At 38.7% G+C, this 20197-nt stretch overlaps 2 protein-coding genes across 3 annotated transcripts; both read right to left on the bottom strand.

Moving 5' to 3' along the window:
• Positions 1-1115: 1115 nt before the first annotated feature.
• LOC135674237 (brefeldin A-inhibited guanine nucleotide-exchange protein 2-like) lies at positions 1116-14203 on the bottom strand. Of its 2 annotated transcripts, none has more exons than XM_065183885.1 (11): positions 12809-14203; positions 11243-11560; positions 10788-11133; positions 10269-10691; positions 9896-10182; positions 9494-9767; positions 6998-7488; positions 6560-6881; positions 6043-6424; positions 5138-5826; positions 1116-1946 (listed from the first exon to the last, which is right to left on the bottom strand). In XM_065183885.1, the coding sequence occupies exons 1-11, from the start codon at positions 14008-14010 to the stop codon at positions 1335-1337; spliced, it is 5346 nt and encodes a 1781-aa protein (XP_065039957.1). In that variant the 5' UTR covers positions 14011-14203; the 3' UTR covers positions 1116-1334. The 2 variants fall into 2 exon arrangements, with proteins under 2 accessions (XP_065039957.1, XP_065039958.1); XM_065183886.1 differs by lacking the exon at positions 1116-1946 and adding an exon at positions 4250-5004.
• Positions 14204-14790: 587 nt separating this feature from the next.
• Positions 14791-19078, bottom strand: LOC135674238 (ATP-dependent Clp protease ATP-binding subunit CLPT1, chloroplastic-like). The gene is made up of 6 exons (XM_065183887.1): positions 18790-19078; positions 18689-18724; positions 18457-18566; positions 16059-16238; positions 15271-15398; positions 14791-15192 (listed from the first exon to the last, which is right to left on the bottom strand). Exons 1-6 carry the CDS (start codon positions 18978-18980, stop codon positions 15160-15162), a joined length of 678 nt encoding a protein of 225 aa, XP_065039959.1. The 5' UTR covers positions 18981-19078; the 3' UTR covers positions 14791-15159.
• Positions 19079-20197: the final 1119 nt, after the last annotated feature.

The following is a 20197-nucleotide window of genomic DNA, read 5'->3' as shown; positions in this document are numbered from 1 at the left end:
CATGAGAATATATATATATATATTTATGCCCATCACATCCAGCAGCTCCGTGTTGATCCAAGAGGTTGCGGTGCGCATTTGAAAAGAAAGGGACATGTGATTATTCTTGATATCGGGATTGTGATTTTCGATAAAATCAAAGTTATATAATTATGATTTTTGATATCGAATTGTCACGTTTAAGTCATATAGTTAGATCAACCTCTTCGTAACCTCACAAGCAAATTGTTGTCGTTGTTCCGTCAATGTGTAAACTCAAGATTTTATGTGCAAATATTAAAACAAATACTTAAAAAGATATTACAATATGTAAAGATAGACTTTACAAGTTCTAAACGATCTTATAACAAAACGATCGAAGATAAACCATCACGCACAAATATCTACATGACATTATTGCATAATCAAACAACAAAGATCCAAAGTATACCATCAACAAAGATCCAAAATATACCATCGTGCACAAATACCTACGTGATATTATCGTAAAATCGAGCAACAACCTATCCTTGGATACCTACGTGATACTATCTTAAAATCGAGCAACAACCTATCCTTGGACACTATCCAAACTCCCTCTGGCCACATGCAACACAAGCGTCTCAAGAGTTTTTAGATGATTGATATTTTTTTTTATCACTTTTTCTCATTAAATATCCTTCAATTTACATACAATCAAAGACTCTTGAAACCCAATCGTTTCAAGAGTTTGAGAATATTTTGAGACAATCACGCACAAGCAACAAGCTATGCTTATAAGGCAAAATACCATAAAACTCAATCAATATATCATCTAAGACATGAACGAAACCAAATAAACATAAATATTACATCAAACATCTTTGTTATTATCAAACCTATTGCAAACCTTAATGGCTAAAACATAAACAAAATCGAAAAGCATAAAATATTCATCACACAGATGATATTATTATATCATAGTATTATTATTATTATTATTATTATTATTATTATTATATTTCTTAAATCAGGGCATCAGAATTTAAGTGGTGGAATGAAAACCCATGGAGCCAATTTTGACTCACAAATGATTTATCTTAGCAGAAATGCCAGAAATAATCATCATTCATGATTGCAAGTAAGGGATCAACAAGTGGAAAACATCACAACAATGAAATACATTCCACCAGCAACATATTTACAGAATGAAAAACTAGATTACAACATCAAATCTTCCCCCCATCTCTGCTTTCTGGTACACTGTTCATACGAGGTTCCGAAGGCAAAAAGAAAAATGAACAGCCAAAACAGCATCCAGTAAACTGACATAAATCCACCTCAAAGCCCTAAAAATTGAGATCATCATACCGTGTTCAACATGCCCGAAGCAAGATTGGACCTACCCATGTATTGAGCATGTCACTTAGTGCAACCTGTACCTCAGTAGACCCATGCTCGCAGCTTATCAGACATGAAAGAAGGGGGAAGAACAAGGCCAGGTTCTTTCTGAAGGGGGTATCACCCAGTCCAGATATGGCGTGCAGAGCTGACACAACAACGGGTGCCCGAGCTGCGAGTTCTCTTCGCTTGCCAGAACCAACTGGGATGAGCCAGTGAGTTCGAGGTTGAGTGCCAGTTGAAGCTACAACGGGCTGCCCTTTAGCTGCTTTAAGATACACCTCCAGGACCTCTCTGCAGAGTTGAACAAGGTGTGCTTCCACTTCTACATCACCATTCAGAGGTCGGTCCACAACGCTGTTCTGAAGCAGAACAAGGCATAAGTGGTATGACTCGTTCTCAAGGCGTAGCAACGGAGGATCCTGCATCTGGGTCAAGGAACCAAGCTCCTGTAGCTTGGATCTTAGGTCGGCATCGCTGTTCACCTTGTGTGCATGACATGCCACAGCGTGCAATGCTTCAAAAAGTAAGAGTTCATTCTTAGCTGATATTTGTGCTCTGTACATGTTATATATCTCCATCACAGCCTGCAAATGTTAAACCCTCAAGTAAAAAATTCACGCATGAATCATATTCGACTCTCCATTCTAAATAAGTCATAGAAAAAAAAGTATGCATTTTATACGTCTAGATGCAAGCTGCCAAGAGAAACCACAGCTATATATATTAATATGCACAACATATACAGGAAAAAGCAACCAGGTCATATAACTGCAAACAAGATCAATTATCACCCAGCACATTCCATTTACATCAGAATCATATATATGAACGATAATGAGAAAATGGAGAACTCGAGTTTGGCATCTTCTTAAAAGAAGAGGTGCTTTTAAGTAGGGAGCTTGGGTAATAAAGACTGAGTCTGAACCAACCTGCCAGCAGGTCTTGATACGTCAACCTGGTTCTGACCCAGCAGGTTGGCATGTTGACCCAAACTGACTCAGTTTATTAATTAGCATCTTGGCACCTCCATTTATCCCAATCTTTTCCCACTAAAAAAAGGAGAGGCCTCCTTGTGTTTGAATATTTTCCCCCTCTTCTAGAGGTGTCCAGATCAGGCCCAATCCAAACTAATTAGCGTCTTGGCACCTCCATTTATCCCAATCTTTTCCGACTAAAAAAAGGAGAGGCCTCCTTGTGTTTGAATATTTTCCCCCTCTTCTAGAGGTGTCCAGATCAGGCTCAATCCAAACCCCATTCAGTGTCCAGGTCCTACCTGGATCAGGTCAGGTCCTATCCAGGTCACCAGATTAGGACCTCACCCTCCTGACCCTCTGCAAGATTTTCCAGGGTGAACCTCCAGCCTAAACTGATGGCAGAACTGACCAACACAGGTACGTTCAGTAGCTACATTTGATTGAGCAGATGTGAGGACGTAAGCATCCAAGTTTTACCCAGAAAGAAAAAGAAAGATGATAGGCTGGGCCACACTTATCATGTTTAACTCACCTACAAACACCAAAATGGGTCAAGAAGGCCTCACCAGAAGCCAAACCTGACTGAGAGGGTCATTAGGCCTTGACTTGGACCAGACAATGTCTCAATTTGAACAAGTCGGGTCCATGTCCAATCGGGTTGACCCAACAGGCTTGGTTTGGAATTAACAACCCTACTCAAAAGTAATTGAATTTGATTTAGAAGATGACTTTGCATAAGTCAGAGTCCATTCAACAGTCCTGGGATCTTATCAACAACAACAAAGAAAACTAAAGGAAAACACCTAACCCTTATTAAGTTGAAGAAAAGTGATCATTCTGTGACATAAATGAGAAAAACAACCCTTATTGCAATTTTTAATTGATTTAGTTATAGAGAACAGCATCTTCCTAATTGGTAGGTCCACTGCTCAGTTCTAATGTTTATAATCATGTCCAAGGAGAGACACATACATATGCAATTGTGGTGATAGGCCCACTCCACATCAATACCAGTTTGTAACAACCTGCACTACCTGATCAAATTGTTTAAGTTGAACAATACACATAATCATGAACAGAAATAGACAAGAGAATCAGTTAATCCAACCTTTGTGAATTGGATTTTGATAAAGATTAAAGCTGTAGTTTGCATATATTTACAAGGTATGCCAAATTCTATTAGAATAAGTAGCTTCCTAATGCACATGGTTAGGATGCTGCTTCACGATCTACAATTGTCCCTCCATTTGTCTGCATCCTTAAGCAACCAAAAGGGTTGAAATTTTTTTCCCAAATGATAATAGAAAAGACTAGATGAATTTAATATTAAAATTCTCTCTCCACCTCACCTGCTTTAGCTGGCTTTGACTCCACCTTTTCAAAAATGCCAACCATATATCAGCTTGGCAACTTGGCCTACATGACCTTTTCCAGCAACCCATCATTTATCCATCCTCAAAGGCAACCTTGACAAACCCTCGTCCTCGATCAACATCCTACTTCTTTGAGAGACACCCCATTAAATTAGGCTACTAGACGCCTGCTATTCTCAATATATCCTCATCCTCCAACTACCTATTTTCCCTTGTACTTCACCTTGTTTGTTCTCAGCGAAAAAAAAGGTGGCAGATTCCAGAACAGGATAACCCTGTTGGAACCAGCTGAAAATCAACTAAGCATGAACCAATCTTGGACAATTTCTAGGCTAGACTGTCAAAGCACTGACTGAACTAGCTGAAAATTGACCAAATTCAGCCAAAATGGATTGCTATTAGCAGATCCGACCAATTTCCACAGTATCATTCAAGAAATGGAAGTTAAAGGTGAGGTCAAGGAGTACAAAGGAACCTGAGAAGTTTCACCCTGACACTATCACTGTAATGACAGGCATGAAAAGAAGGTGAAAGAGGACGAGGTCCGAGAGGAGAAGATGTAAGAAAATTTGAGACCCCTTTAACAGGGTTGTACAGACCAATCCAGCCTAGGTCAAGCTTGAGCTATTAGCAAATACTAAGCCAGACTGCACATTTAGCTACCATCTCTCTGGTTGCCCATCTGATTTAACTGGCCAACATTCTTGTTACAAATAAAACTCTCCAACGGGCAAGCACCGAAAAATGCTGATAACATGAACATGGGGCCTCATCATGAATTGTGCTGTAGTATCATATCAAATAGTTTAAACATAAGCAATAAACTAAAGTACCATAAAAATCCATAGTATGTATGCAGTTGTTTGTATCTTAACTTAAAGTGCAGAAAACATTATCCAATTGTGCCTTCGAATTTGTGAATATACATGAATAAATAAAGTCAACAAATGTATATGAGCTACTTAATATTGCTTTGTGAATATCTAGGAAACAAACCCATCAAATAGTCAAAAACCTCTCATATATTAAGCATATATGAATAACATGATAAATGAATATTATTTTGAGGCCTAAATCAAAAGAAAATGATTGGAGATGAAATTGTAGTTGAACTGTTGCACAAAACTAATATAGCATTTAGTTTCTCATAATATCTAGTCATATTACCTAATATCCTTGCTTATTTCCCATTAGAGCGTCAGCCTTTCTTTTGTTTTTTGCTTTATTATTTGCCCTTCTTGTCTTTATTCCCTCCTCATATCATTTCTCTATCTTCTCCAAGTTACTAAGTACATCTAGTAGAAGGGTAGGTGATCAGTTCTCCCACCTTGTAAAGCTTATTAACCTCAGAGATTAAGATGCTTTCCCATTTTCTAACAAGATCCATAATCAAGTAGGAAATGCCATCATAGGGAGAGAGTCACTGACCTGGATTAAAAGTAATTGAATGGCAGCACGACACTTGGCATCACCAATTGCAGAATATAAATTTCTCGTTCTCAGGCCTTCTGAATCATCATCTATTGATCCCCTAGATTCACCATTCTCTTGCATCAGAGGAGAATTCCCATTGTCTGATGCTGCATTATCAAGATGAGCTCCAGATGAAATATATGAAAAATCAGGGAGAGTGGCTTTAGCAGCTTCTTTCAAAGACAAAACAACAATCTCCCACTTGGTCTCAACAAATAAAGGCCCTGCACTGCTCATTAAGCGAACAAATGCTGTAATGCCAATGCCAGCAAGGCTTTGATGAGGACGCTTAATCAAACTTGTCAGCAATGTCAAAACCTTTTTCAGAAGTGGATTTACTGTGTCATAAAATTTCACAAACAAGTCCACAACTAACTGAAGAGCCAGCTTGCATGTTTCATAAAGCCAAGCATCTTGATCGAGCTCTTCCGTATCATTTTCTGACCCTTGTCCTTGTGGAATTCCCCTAGGGGTATCAACGTCATGTCTTACAGAGTCAAATATAGGGAATAGGACTGAATCAAACACTTTCTCCCATAAGGGCAATGAAAAATGATGACCACAATTTCGTAATGTATCAAATAGCACTTGCAAGGCACTTTGTCTAATATCAGGTCTTAGGTCAAAAGTGAGTTCCGATAAACCTGCAAAAGCAAGAAAAGAGAATCCTTGAGAAAATATTGCTTAATAAAAGGTTCCGATAAAACTGCAAAAGAAAGAAAGGATGATCCTTGAGACAATATTATTTGCTAACTTGTAAACAGCTTCCCTAAATGTAGCACTAGCAATTAAAACCAAACACATAAGTATCATAGATGTGTTTTTAATCATATAGAATAAGCAAAAAAAATGTATGCCACCTGCTAAAAGTGGAAACCATAAGTGTAGGTGGTCATCCTTGTCAATGATCAATGGAGTATCTTGTTTTTCATCCTTTATAATGTGTGGTGAAGGGGGACCATTATTCGCAAAAGCCTCCTTGTTCTTGTATCTTGCAGAAGCACCAATATCTCCTTCTGCAAGCTTAGCCGCACAGAACCGAAGAAAAGCAATTGCATTGAGACTAATGTCTTTGTTAAACCTACTATTAGTAAATGCAATTAAACAATTAACACAATCAGTAAAGGTGGTTGTTTCCGTTTCAGTTATGTAGGGGAAGTAATCCCGTAAAATCTTCTCAATGATCTCAAAGGCCAGAAGGACTATATTTTTGTGATCATCATATGATGCAGTTGCAAATACCTGCAATATATACCATTCAGTTTGTTAACTCGATCAACTTCAATAAGACAAATACAACATCTAAGTCATACAACAAGTGAATGCCATGATAACTTTCCAGCAATCTAAAATTAGCAGAAAGAGGAAAATAAGTACCATGAACATGCTTTTCCACCCAGACTTGACATTACTAACACGAGCCAACACCATCTGAGAGAAACATCTGATGATCAGCTCTCTGATCTCGACAGCTCTGCTTTTCCTCATAACAATAACAAATGGTTTCATGAACTCATTTTGGAAGTTATAGTTGGCCAATTCTTTTCGCTCCAAGAATTTCATAGCCAATTGACGCAAGGAATCCATTGCAAAGATTGCAATTGAAAGGTTCTCAGAGCAGCCAATGGTAACAAAAAATTCAGACAACACACTCCAAATGCTTGACCACACAAGCCTGATACGGTTCATATTGTAATGTCTGTACAAAAGAAATCAATCAAACAGGTGCTAAATTGATATATGCAACATCAATAATAAAATAAGGGTAATTCTTATGCATTCTACATAAAGAATAAAATGAGGGTAACTTCTTACGCGATCTCGACTATTTTTGTCAGACTGAAAACACGAGGATCAGATGCAGAGCGTAGTTCCTCCATTGAAACCTTACAGAGGGCTTTAACAAAATTAATTATTGCCTCGCTGTTTAACTTTTCACTTCGTACAAATATGCGATTCACTTCAGCAATTCCAACTTGTTCCAACAAGTTCAAATTGGAAATTAAATTATTCATCTGTTCAGATGTAACAACTCCAGAAGCCTGACCACTGACCCCAGCACTATCATAGGTACCTCTTCTGGCAACAACAGATGAAGGTCCTTTTTTCTTCGTTGTAGTTAGGATTGATGATTTGGTTTGATTAGATGTGTCAAGTTCAGTCTGTTGTATTGTGAAAAATGTGGCATCCGGAGGAGCTCCCTCTCCCAAAAGATGCAAATGTTCAAATCGAGAAACACATGTCAAAACATGTTCCCAAGCTTCTTGAAGGTAGTTACCATCTTCATCTGCGATGTATAAAACAGCCTGGAAACATTTTACAAAAAGGATAAGTCATCTTAATTTCTGAAAATTAGCTTCAGAAAGCCATTGAAATTGCAGTTAACTGAATGCAATAGATTTTAGAAACTGTGAGAAGATAGAACCCATACATTCCAATTATTTCACATACAAGCATACAAAAAGATAACTCAAATGTCAAAGAACTAATCTTGATGGTTTCTTTATCCCAAATTGCAGTGATTAATGCAGCAAAAGAAAAAAAATGAAGGTGCAACTCAACATGTGTATTAGCATGGCGGTACCAGCGGCAGACAGGACCCAGTGAGTTAACAAAACTTTTGATGGACAGTCACCTTTTAGCTAGCTATTAACTGTACCCTTCAGACCAAACCAGTCTTGAATCTTCCTTGATGTTGGCTTAGATTTATTTTTTGTTTACATATCTATTGAACCTAATGCTTTCTCCTTGTTCTGTTAGAATGGTTGTTTATATATGGAAAGAACTTTAAGAGGCACCAAAATAAGGATCAACCTTGGGGTCAAAATGTGGAGTTGTCGATTAAGAATTGCTGAATCTCTTGTACTTGCTAAGACCAGGGTTTGAAAAACCACCAGGACTGGTATGAACCAAGCAGTAAGCATCGGTCCAACAAAGCCCCAGACAGCAGACCAGCCCATTTCATGCAGTTCAATTCCGGTTCAAGGTTATTGCATAAAACCCTCTCTCTCTCTCTCTCTCTCTCTCTCTCTCTCTCTCTACTTTTATGAAAAGTAGACTTGTATGCCAGCCCATGTCATGTTGCTTTGTCATCTAAAATAGAAATGGGAGATGAGTTCATTTGAAAAATCTCTGGATGTTCAATGCTAGATTCATTGCAGGCACCCATAATTAGAGTATATACTGAACAATGATTCTATAAGTAAATAGATGATGTTCTTAGTTAACTATATACTGTGTTAACAACTTGCTAAAATTGCTCTAAGCAAGGCATAACTTATCTGAACAGTGATGTAGATTATCAATGTATAACAAGCCATAGTTCCTCTACTGGACTTTAAAATAAATATCTTTAATATCTTAAAAATGAGAAGACCAAGATTGTACCCAGGATCTCATGCTCAGGCCACAAGCTATATTAAGATGAAACAGATTATACTCTAAAGGTACATGACTTGAGGCTTTAATTAGTTTGCTTAAACAATACTTCCAATATATGCATGTTGTGAACTTGGGAAAACATAATGCTGCTCATAATGCTGCTCAAACATCGAGATTGTAATTCACCAGATCCAACCAACAAATAGTCATCTTAAAACTTATTTGTTACCATGGCCTTCTATCTAAAGATAGCATCATAATGGAAGATTTTTTATTTTTCTTGAGGGCCAACATCATCTTCTGGTATTATGTTACTCATCAATCTCTGGATTTTAAGCCACTCATGGCTGTGACTAATAATATTATACATTTTTAGAAGTTTAGGACATTAACAAGGAAAAAAGAACATACGAAAAGAAGCTTAAAATGTTATGCTCATCATATTTTTCCCAGCGTAATAATAAAAAAGAATTCATATTACAGGACAAAAAATTGAGTATGTCTATGATTGATCCACTTGACCTGTCTACATCAGGTGAAAAGTGCTTATGTGCTCTCCTTCCAAGTTAGTGTCTACAATCTAAAATATGCACCATATAGACATCAAGGTTTTCTCATATTTGGTAAATGCAATTTGAAGAAATCAATGTCTTGTAGGATACAACCAGAAGCATTAATAAGAGCACCATTGATAAAGTTTAACATCATCTAAAGCTATTTTGAAAAAGAAACTATGAGAAGGAAAAAAAAAGGTCAACATCAAGGAGCAAACCATAATAAGTAAATGTCATCAAAGATTGAGTTCAATCTCAGGAACACATGCAACTATATATACATATACTCTGAAAGTACATAAGCTTAAGAGAAAAGTTTCTTAAAAAAGCATTTTTTTCGACTAAAAATAAAAACCTATGGAACTTAAAAACAAACCTTAATAGCATCAATGTTTTTCTGCTTGATATCTGCTGCTGAATGAAGGGATGTAAACTTTGCGAGTGAAGTAACAAAAGCATCTCTTTGAGTCTCCATAGACATTACTGCTGTAACATGGACCGCACTACGAAATCCTTCGAGGCATAACGATATGACTGTTTCATCGTCACTCTGGTCAAGAGGAACACTAAAGGCAGCAAGCATTGGGGCCCAGCATACCTCGATCATAAACCTTAAAATTACCACATCCGTTGCAGAGTAATATGCTGACCTATATTCACAAATAAAGCAACTTGAACTATATATTTTATACAAATTTTAACATTAACCTGCTAATATATTGGCAAAACCAAGGATCAAACTATTATAGGAAAATTTGAATTTTGTTTGAACACTTACTCAGATTTGCGAGCTTTTTCTTTAAACTGCTCTTGCATGTGCCTGATCATATCATCACTAGTCTCTGTTGATGAATGTCGCTTGCGTATCACAATGTTTAAAATGCCATCCAAGCCAAGAATCTTGTTTGAATTTGAAGATTGTATTTGTTGAGGAGCCAAATTATCCTCTTTCATCTTGATTTCATTCTTGGAAATTCTGTCATACAGGGATCTCAAATATTCTTCTGGCAGATCCTTTCCATCATCGATACCTCGGTTGTTTCTTATAAAGTCATCTGGTGACATCTGCATAAACAACAATATTTGCATTATTGCTCCATAACCTACAGAAATTCAAGCATATAATGAGTTTTTGCAAACAAAGGATAGACCTTGTTTTTCACCGTCGGATTATGAGCATCGGTGTTGAGCATTATTACAGAGTAAGCAAGCACATAAGCTGTATCTGCACTTGTAAAAGCCTTAGGGTTGCACTTACAGTAGCGCTCAGCAAATTTTTCCATGATGCGATCAATCTTTTGTGCCTCACCAGGCAATCTAAAACCTTGTAGGAAACATCTGATTGCTTCATCAAACTTCATCCCTTCAAAATCGAATGAATCCACATATGCATGCATGACTTTCAGGGATAAATCTTCTCTCTCTCCTAAATAGTCACCAATTAAAGTCTTGTTTAAGCCCGATGCACTTTTCAGGAAAGCAGCTATTTCCTCAGGTGAGTCACCCACCTTCTTTGCATTAATAAGAAATTCAATGCCTTTCTTAGGTTTTTGATTAAAAAGTGAAATACCTTCCTGCAATTTATAATTGCATTAAAAGAACTTAACAAACTCATGTTAGATAGTTGCATTAAAATTACCACAAAAATCAAACCCATGTTAGATGAGCACCTGAAGTTCTAGTTTGTAAGCCCTACGCAGCTCAATAGATGCAACTTCTGAGGTTCCATTTGCTGTTTCAGAGTGAGAATCACTTACTTCAGCAGGCTCCTCACTGTTGCCATTTCCCAGAGGAAGTTCATTACTACCACCAGTATTGCCATCTGCGGTTTCTGTATTTTGGGAGTAAGGATCAGGAATTCTCAATTGTTTGTTCATCCAATCTCCCATTGACCTCAAAATTGCCACTAGACACTTCATAGCTTCAAACTTCATTGTAACATCTTGTGGTGGTACCAATGTTGTGGGAGCCCCTGGGGGAGGCCCTTGAGCAGTTTTAAGCAGACCGTTTACCATCCTAACAAAACAAGGAAAATGGGAAACAAATGCAGATGGTCATTTGCTTATGATTATATTCTGCCAATGTTAGCTTGTGTGCCAAACACATCAAAATGAAGAACACATACCTCTCAAAAATATTTGAAGAGTGAACATCACAGTCATAATTAATGAATATGTCCACCAAAATTTGAGAATCTACACAAAGCTTTTCCAAGAAACGAAGCACAATCATCTTCTGCTGGAAAATCGGTTGAGCAACGTTTTCCAAAACTCTAAGTACAATCATCGGAAAGAAAACTCCAATCTCTGCCTTCAATCCTGGTCTAAATCTTGATACCAAGCTCATAAAAATGGAACACGACAGCTGAAAAACAATCAAATGAGCTGAAGCACTGTTCTTCAAAAGGGATAAACATAGATACTGCTTAATAGCACCTAAAAACCTGCTTGATTGAAGGAAATTTCATCAGGTTGGGGCATGTCAATCCAGTTTAATATGATATTGAAAACAAGCTATGTAAAATTTGACAGACAAGAAATAATAACAGTGAATATTGACATTCAATTTTAAAGTACTCAATCAATGTATGCTAATCAAGGGTTGAAGTTGAATACAAGCATACAATCATCTCAGCAGAATGTAACATCAGTTGCCAAAAAAATGCACAGTGTTTATGTGGAAATTAGAATCTGAAAGTTGAGTGTATCTTTCACCCATGTAAACTACTTCGAAATTCTCATGCTATATACTTATGCAAGTTCTATTTTCCTCAAACAAGTTGCAACTTGCAAAGCAGGTGACACTGGAGACTACCTAAGATGCAGCATGATTTTTAATAGCAAATTAACGATCAGTTGAAAAGCCACCGAAATCGACGACACATGGAAAAAACCTATTCCAAACTTCTTGTCCTTGGGCAGGTCATCAAGTTAATCACAATCCCATTGAAGATTTATTTTTATGGATTATGTTACATTCTATGCAGAATTTAGCTTTAGAAAATTAGAAAATAAGTGATAGGTTAGAAATCATACTTTTGTTTGTAAAAGTAAAGTGAATTAGGTGAAGGAAGATCCCAAAAGAACAAAAAGTCAGAGATGACAGTCCCATTAAAGTTTAAAAGAGATTCAAAGATCAATGGGATAGCTTGTAACTTTGATTGATTAGCTTATTCAACAGTATTTTGAGAACTAATAGATGTTTGATAAATGTGGGAGAAGACTTTCGTTAATAAGGAAGACATTCAAAATTGCTCCAGTTATCAAAGAAACTAACTAATAACATAAAAATTATGAAATGGTGCTATGAAAAGAAAAATAAAAGACAGATTTCCTATAATTGGTTTCATACCTGAAATATCAATCCAGAAACTATTTATTTATTGAGACAACTAGTAGAAGCATGTAGAGAGAAGAATAAAGATTTACATAATGGTACTTGTTCACCTATTAAAAGACTGTAACAAGATTTCTAGAAATTTATTTTGGTGGGTTTTAAATATAATGATTATCTAGTAGTTGCATTGACATAATATCTGATATGCATGATAGAGTAATTACTTCTATTAGGATCATAGGTGTACCTAGCAAATTACACATGTTAAACAGAAACTTACTAGAAAAGGTAGAAACTAGGAAAGAAGCACATAAAAGGAGAACATGAAGTGGAACAGTAGTGACCAAGCAAGTACCTCTCACTAGTCCTAAACACAGCTCCTGCATTCTCTAGCAAAATCTTGAGCAGCTCCAAAGCCACAATCTTTCCCTTCATGAGTGCAGGATCAGCCACTGCCTCCTTCGGAGGAGTCTTCATGGAGAGTTTACAGAGGGCCCGGAACACCAGGAAGGCATCACGCCTCAGCTTGTTCCCAATCTGAACCTCTGCTTCATCATCTCTGTCCACCACTCCCTCCGGCCCCAGCTCATCCTTCCTGTCCTCCAGGGCTGTCTTGTACATGCTGATCTCCCAATACTTGGCATCCAGCATGTCCTTGTCCGTCGAGTCCAGAAGGTCAGCAGGGTTGGTGTTCTCGACCGCCGTGGTCTCGAACGCCCCGTCGTGTTTCCTGGCAGACTCAGTACGGGCCAGCGGAGTGGAAGGGTTCAGCACCACATCGATGTCACTGATGATCCTGGTGATGAACCCCTGGACGAAGCTGACGTCCGCGGCAGCAGCGTTGGACGAGCGATCGGCGGGCTCCATCAGCTCGGCGACGACAATCGGCTGGACGGGGACGGTGGAGGAATCGGCCTCCATGCGGCGGAAGACAATGACGAGCATCTGGATGAGCGACGCCTTGGCGGTTGTCTGATTGACGGGGTTCTTGCTACCGAGATAGAGGTCGTAGCAGGTGCGGACGATCTGGAGGAGGGCGTCACCGTGGATACGGAGCGCGGTGGATGTGACGGCAGAGAGGAGGGTCTTGAGAACGAGCAGCTCGAGGGCGTCATCGCCGCCACCGCTGAGGGCGAGGGAGCCGCAGACGGCATCGATGAGCTGGGCGAGAAGGCGAGCGTCGGGGCCGCCGGCGGGGTCGGCCTCGCCGTGGAGGTAGGAGTGGGCGACGAGCCTCTGGACGCAGTCGAGGGCGGGCTCAGCGACGCGGGGGGAGCCAGACGAGCATGCGGCGATGAGGGGGGCGAGGAAAATCTCCGAGTCGGCGAGGGAGTAAACGGCGGAGCCGCCGTCGCGGAGGGGGCCGGGGAGGGAGGAGGAGGAGTTAGGGGAGGAAGGGGAGGGGGGAGGCGGAGGGTGGGAGAGGCGATCGATGAGGGACTTGCACTGGTGGGCGAGCTTGGAGTGGCCTTTGCGCCAGGATGCGTTCTTGACGATCTTCTCGAGGGCGGGTGCGAGGACGAGGGGGAGGCGGGAATCGGCTTCCGGAGAAGCCATTCCCCCAGAATATGATCGAAACGAGGGCGGTAGGAGGCGGCGGCGGGGAGGGGAGATGGGTGTAGACGGCGGCGGGTCGGAGAGGAAACGATGCCGGATCTGGAGAGGGCTTTAGATCTGGTGCACAAGGCTTTCCATGTGCGTAACCGTGTCACACTCGTACAAAATTGCGCCCAAGAATATGATTGATCTCGCGTGGCGTTGGGCTGCTGCGTAGATGCTTTTCTTTTCTTTTTTTCTTAATATTCGAAATGGACATCATGTGATGCAGCTACTTTTCTTTATACTAGAGAATAATTAGTGCTGCTGCTGTCTAAAAGATCGATTTAACTTGTAACACATGTAGATGCGAGTTGATGATGCCACGCACATATTATTGCGTCGATTGGGAACCAAGGAGTATTCAGTGTAAGGGACAACGGCCCATGGGCTGGAGGAGGTCTTCACCATTGTGGCCCAATCGAATAGTTCATCCTTCTCCCTGTAGAGGGCAGAATTCGTCAAAGCTTCTACCCGACTCACGGAGGAACGGTTCGACTCGACAACGATGTTGGTGGCTCGATGGCACCTTTTGTTTGTTGGCCAACACCTTCGCTTCCACTCGATGCAATAATACAGTCCGTCTTGATATGTTGCATGCGTTAGTGAGAGATAGAGAGGGAAACATGTTACACGTTAGTTAGGTGGACACCATATCCAACGGATGAGCCCACATCAAAGAAGCTAACTCTGTCATCATCATCATCATCCAACGGTGCCTACACGACAGTTGCTGCTATCTTGACCACCAACGATGAAGTCAATTGCAAGAATAACACGGATGGTTGGTGTAGAATTACAATGGGGAAATAATTACAGTTTGTCTTCTGCAACAAAGCCAGATACCAAGTCAAAAGTGTCTCCTCACCCATAGTAGTGGGTTACCAGATTGAGAGAAGCATTCATATCAAGCATTATAAATGTGTGTTGAATCCAGGGGAAACTAAAACAGGCACTGCCCACCACCATGATGAGGAAAGGCCATGTTCTAACCTTGTTTGCAGTTGCTGAAACTGAATTGCTAGGAATCAATCAGCTCCTTGAAAAGGCGGAAATTCTAGTTGGCATACATGTCAGAGCTCTGAACCAGTTCTTAGTGTTATACAACATCTATCGGGAGTTCATGACCACATCCTTGTTGGCCTGAAAGCAAAGGCCAAATCTTGTTAAGAACAAACTGCCATGTGAATTTACTCAAAAGAGGACAGGTTAGATACTCACAGACTTAGCCAGCTCACTAGCTTTCTGATCATCAAAGCCTAGGGAAGCCAATATCTTGTAACCAGCTGACTCTTTCTCAGACCATATGCCCAGAAGCATATGTGCAGTGGTTATCTCTCCATCCTCACCTGCTACCATTATAACAAAACTTAATCCAAGCCTGGCTGGATTTGAGTTGGCAGAGAAAGAATTGATCACTTTAAAAGAATCAACAATTTTCAAATCCACAATTACACGTTCCACTAAACTACTTTTACCACACGCCGTAAATTTACCCGTTCACCAACTATAGTGTAACATAATTGTAACTGGCTCAGAGCCTGGACGCTAAATTCCAATTGATTAACTTTATGAACAGATAAAGTCTCATAAAGAACAGTGGCAAAAATGGATTAAGAAAAAGGTATGAAATGATACATACAAGTTGTTGATCACTATTGAATGCAAATTCAAGGCAACCTAACCCAATCAGCCATGCAGGAACTTCCATACCAAAATGATTTAAGAACATTGCAAGAAAATAATGAAAAAAACAAAAAACTGTATGTGATCTTATAGGCTAGTCACAAGGATCATACTAGGTCCTTAAGCTGTCAGCATAAAGTTAACCATAGTCGAGTCAGGCCAAGTGATGCCTAAGAAACTCAGCATCAGTTTCCTGCTTGATGCTCTGGGCAGGTTCAGGCAAACACAGTCAAAGGAAGCTCACTTTATGGTGACATATATAAATTAATTATAAAACAGGATCAAGTAATACAAGAAATCAAAGTTCAAACTAACCAACTAACCAGATTTCAATTTCTCATCAACAGCCCAATCTAGTGCCCTTTGTGCTGATTCAGTCAAGGGAGGATGCTCAGGGCTAAAAGAGAACAGGTCCGACTTGCCCAGTAACTTTACAGCCTCTTCACGCACTTTAAAAAGAGTAATTCCAATTGCACGTAAGAATTTTGATGCTTCATTTGTTCCTGAGAGAAAGACCAAGCATACATTAATTACTTAACGAACATCCATTAGTTAAGGATTCTTAAATGAGCTACAAACTAACCAAATCAGGAGATAGTATTACATTATCAGACAGCACACAGGAACAATTCTATCATGCAAATGGAGCTCAGAATAGAGAATGTAAGCCCCATCTTTGAAGCTTAATTGGCAAGCTATCACTCATGAAGTGAGCATACAAAGTTATTTCCCTAAAAAGACAGGGCTGAAGAGCTAGCTAGATCTAACAGCGATAATAACATTATCCTACATTTTCATTGCTTCTCCTCTTTGACAAATAATCTATCCCGTCGAATAATAGGATCAAGGTGCAAGATATCAACATTTGTTTCTCTAGCCTACGGTTGGAGTTGCACAAACCACAGGATTGCTTTCTCAGTTCCATTTAAGAAGTTTTTGTTGCAGAAGCCAAGTGACATGCATACAAACAAACCAAACATATTAATACAGATATAGTTTGCCATTAAGCAAGACCATAGTTAAGTTATATGGGATAAAACACACATTGTGTTGTTTTACTACACTTTATAAACTTATTTTTGGCAGAGGCAAGAATTTGTACAGGTTGAGACAGAAAAAGTGACAACTAATGCATTATCAAAAAAATTTAAGTGCATTCTTAAAACAAATCAACCTTTCATATTTATAACTAATTGGTTGACATCTCCTAAATTCTACTCATGTAAGAAGCTATTGGTAAAAAAATCTGTATATTCTTTGATTTGATATTGATTCAGGTTATTTGACTAGTTTTTAATAGGTTTTTAAATTCAATGCATCCCTTATTTCCATATTTCTTCAGACTCAGACTAACCAAGATCATCTAACAAGTTTAACCAAAGATAGATATTCCTAAGGAGATCTATACCTTTGCTACTTAACAAAGTGTTTAAGCTTCTTTCAATCACAAACGAAAAGCACCAATTAGCTAAACTCGTCTCGAAAGAAGACAAATAATCTCACATGATATGCTTTGCAAGTACTGAAAAATGGAAAACCTAAATTAAACAAAAAGACAAAAAGAAATAAGCATGAGTAAGAAACAAACAACTAACAACCCTTAATTTTTAGATGTTTTAACCTCTACATTTAGATCTTTTATGGAAGTCAACCACAAGCTAGAGTCTGAAAGTATTTGTTTGACCTTTGACACTAGACAAAGATGTTGATTAAGGCATTGAAATCTTGATTTCCAATAAAACAATATATGACATCCTAGATGGCTGAGGCTTCACAAAATCATGATCTAGGGATTATTTGATACTAAACTTAGTTATTAAATGGATTATCTCTTTCACTCTTTCTTCTGATCAAGTAAATTCATAAGTATTAAATGGATTATTTGATACTAAACTTAGTTATTCCAAAATATTAATGCAGTAATTTTTTTAAATATCTTACAATTGAAATAGTAAAACATAACATAATCGCCTGAAACTACTACTTATCTAGTTTCACGACTGCTTTAAATTCACCAAACCTGAGTTTCTATCCGTGATCAAAATCAACTCAGCAAACTCAATAATGAAAACTATGAACAAGATTCTTTAAACAATTTTTGTCTGTTTCAGCCAATGGCCAGATTGACCCAAAAGAATTTGAGTTCATACTCAGAATTCAAACATTGGTGAATGTAGTGCATATACTTGTGCCACTAGACGAACTTCAGGCTGGCACCTGAGTAGAAATTGCATTGTCAAAACAACCAAGACTTGAAGCTAAATCATGGATTTGAAGTAACAACATTGAGTATCATTATATTTTGTGCTGAGTCTTTGCCACCCATGGGCTGGCACAGTACATAACCATCCCCATTCATGTGCTAGTTGACATACTTGGACACTTAGTATATGACAACATAGTATTATACCATGCGGTAATATACATGCTTTGCAATGCAGTGTTTGACCAACATAAATATCCTAAAAGATAATCAGTCTAACATTTGAACAAACATGTGAGATGCATGTTTGGTAATGAGAGAAAAAATGCACTCTGATAGCAACGAAATATTTCCACAACAATTGTCAACGTACATGACTTGCAGGAAGAGTTGCAAGATGATTATGTCTTCTTTTTTTCTCAAAGAATATGTAGCAAGTAATTCTTGCAGAAATAAAGGCAACTACTAGATTGCATTTGATAACACAAGTATGAAGGGAAGTCAGAGATCCAACTGACCTTCAACCAAGATGCCCATGAGGAGGGCCTCCGTCCCTGTTTTGGGGTACTTGAGCTTCCGCGCCTCCAATTCCGCCATGCCAAAGGCCCTTATGGCCATCGACGACCATCTGTCCCATTCATTACTAATTCCATTACTACTACCCAAAACAACCCTTATCGAAGCACTAGGCAACCAATCATCAAAAGAAAGCCACAACAAGAACAAAGACCAGGGACCTCTATAGCTTACTTGGGCATCTTCTCCGCCGACGCTCTCTCCGGTTTCCTGATCCAAAGATGAGCTAATAAGAATCGAAATGAACCAATGGAAGGAATGAAGTGGGGGCTTACGCTGTGGGGAGCAAGGAGACGACGGCAGCGAAGCGGAGACTCGGCCTCCGGAACAGCGAGGGCGGCGCGAGGGAGATGGAGCCGGCGAGGAGAGAGCTCGAGAGGCGGACGGCGCGGGGGTTGGACGGCGGCAGCAGGGAGGAGGCGATCTTGGTGGGAATTGGGAGGAGGGAGAGGGTTGAGGCGGCCATCTCTACCTTCGTTTTCTTCTCCGGCCGGCGTCGATCGATCTCTCTCTTGAAGTCGCTGGAGATGATGGGATTTGAGCGCGTGCAGAGGCTGTTTCGAGCGATTTGCATCTTTCTTGGATGAGGTTGACTCGGGCGAACCGGTTCGAACCGAACCGTTTAAGGCTCCGAACTGAATCGGTTTTTTATTTAATTTGATTAAAGCAAAATACTCTGAACATTCAGATTTAATTGATTCAAGACTATTAATTCGGTTCAATTAATTAATTCATAATTTAAAATATTTATATATATATATATTAAATAAATCGGTTCAATTCAATTAAATCAGATATCTTAATCTAATTGGACGACATGAAAATATTTATAAAATTAAGCTCACATCATTTCTAATATTAAGTTTTGAGATGATTTAATTAATCAGTTTGAACGATTAAGGAGTTGGAATAATCAATTTAGATTAATATCTCTTTAATTAAAATTTATTCGGCTCAGTTTAAACTGATAAACTAAATTAAATAATGATATCCCGAATCAAAACTAAACCATTGATGAAATTAGTTCAAAATATCTCTTTTGAGGGGGTAATGTTAAATAGTAATAACATACAAGTGTTGTGGTTATGATCAACAAGAACGATACGATAATAAATAACAAAAAAATGATAAGAAAAAAATATAATTTTAATTTGATATATATCTTTCGTCAGTAAAATTAACAATGTCAGGGTAAACGAGATTAAATGTTTTATTTTTATAATTATAAGAATTTTAATATAATTTTTTTAAATATAAAGATCGAAAGATTTAATTATAGAAATTTTAATATAAATTTTTTAAATCTAATGATCATAATTAAAATGAATAATTTATTCGTTATCAAAACATATGACATCGTGGATAAAAAAGTACTGATCAAGAGACCATGGAAATCTATTGTGGCCCATGAAAACACATATGTGGGAAATCAAATCGCTTCCAGCTTCGAGATGCAGCAAAACCCGTGGAACTTTCAGCGTCGGCCACTGGTTTCTTTCTGCGACCGCCCATGTTTTTTGTTTTTGTTTTCTTGTTTCTGTTTTCTGTTGACTCGCCTAACTATGTTGACCGCATCTGTGCATGAGCGCCACAAATTATACGACTCAATTTCGACTTTTTCCAAAGCAGCAAAGGAGAAGTATTGACATTAAGCACCGTTATGGTCTCCGTAACGGTTTCGGG

Source organism: Musa acuminata, chromosome BXJ1-5 (assembly GCF_036884655.1).
Source record: "Musa acuminata AAA Group cultivar baxijiao chromosome BXJ1-5, Cavendish_Baxijiao_AAA, whole genome shotgun sequence".
Taxonomy (NCBI): domain Eukaryota; kingdom Viridiplantae; phylum Streptophyta; class Magnoliopsida; order Zingiberales; family Musaceae; genus Musa; species Musa acuminata.
The sequence above is the reverse complement of the archived record's forward strand: the minus strand, read 5'-3'. Positions and strand labels throughout refer to the sequence as shown.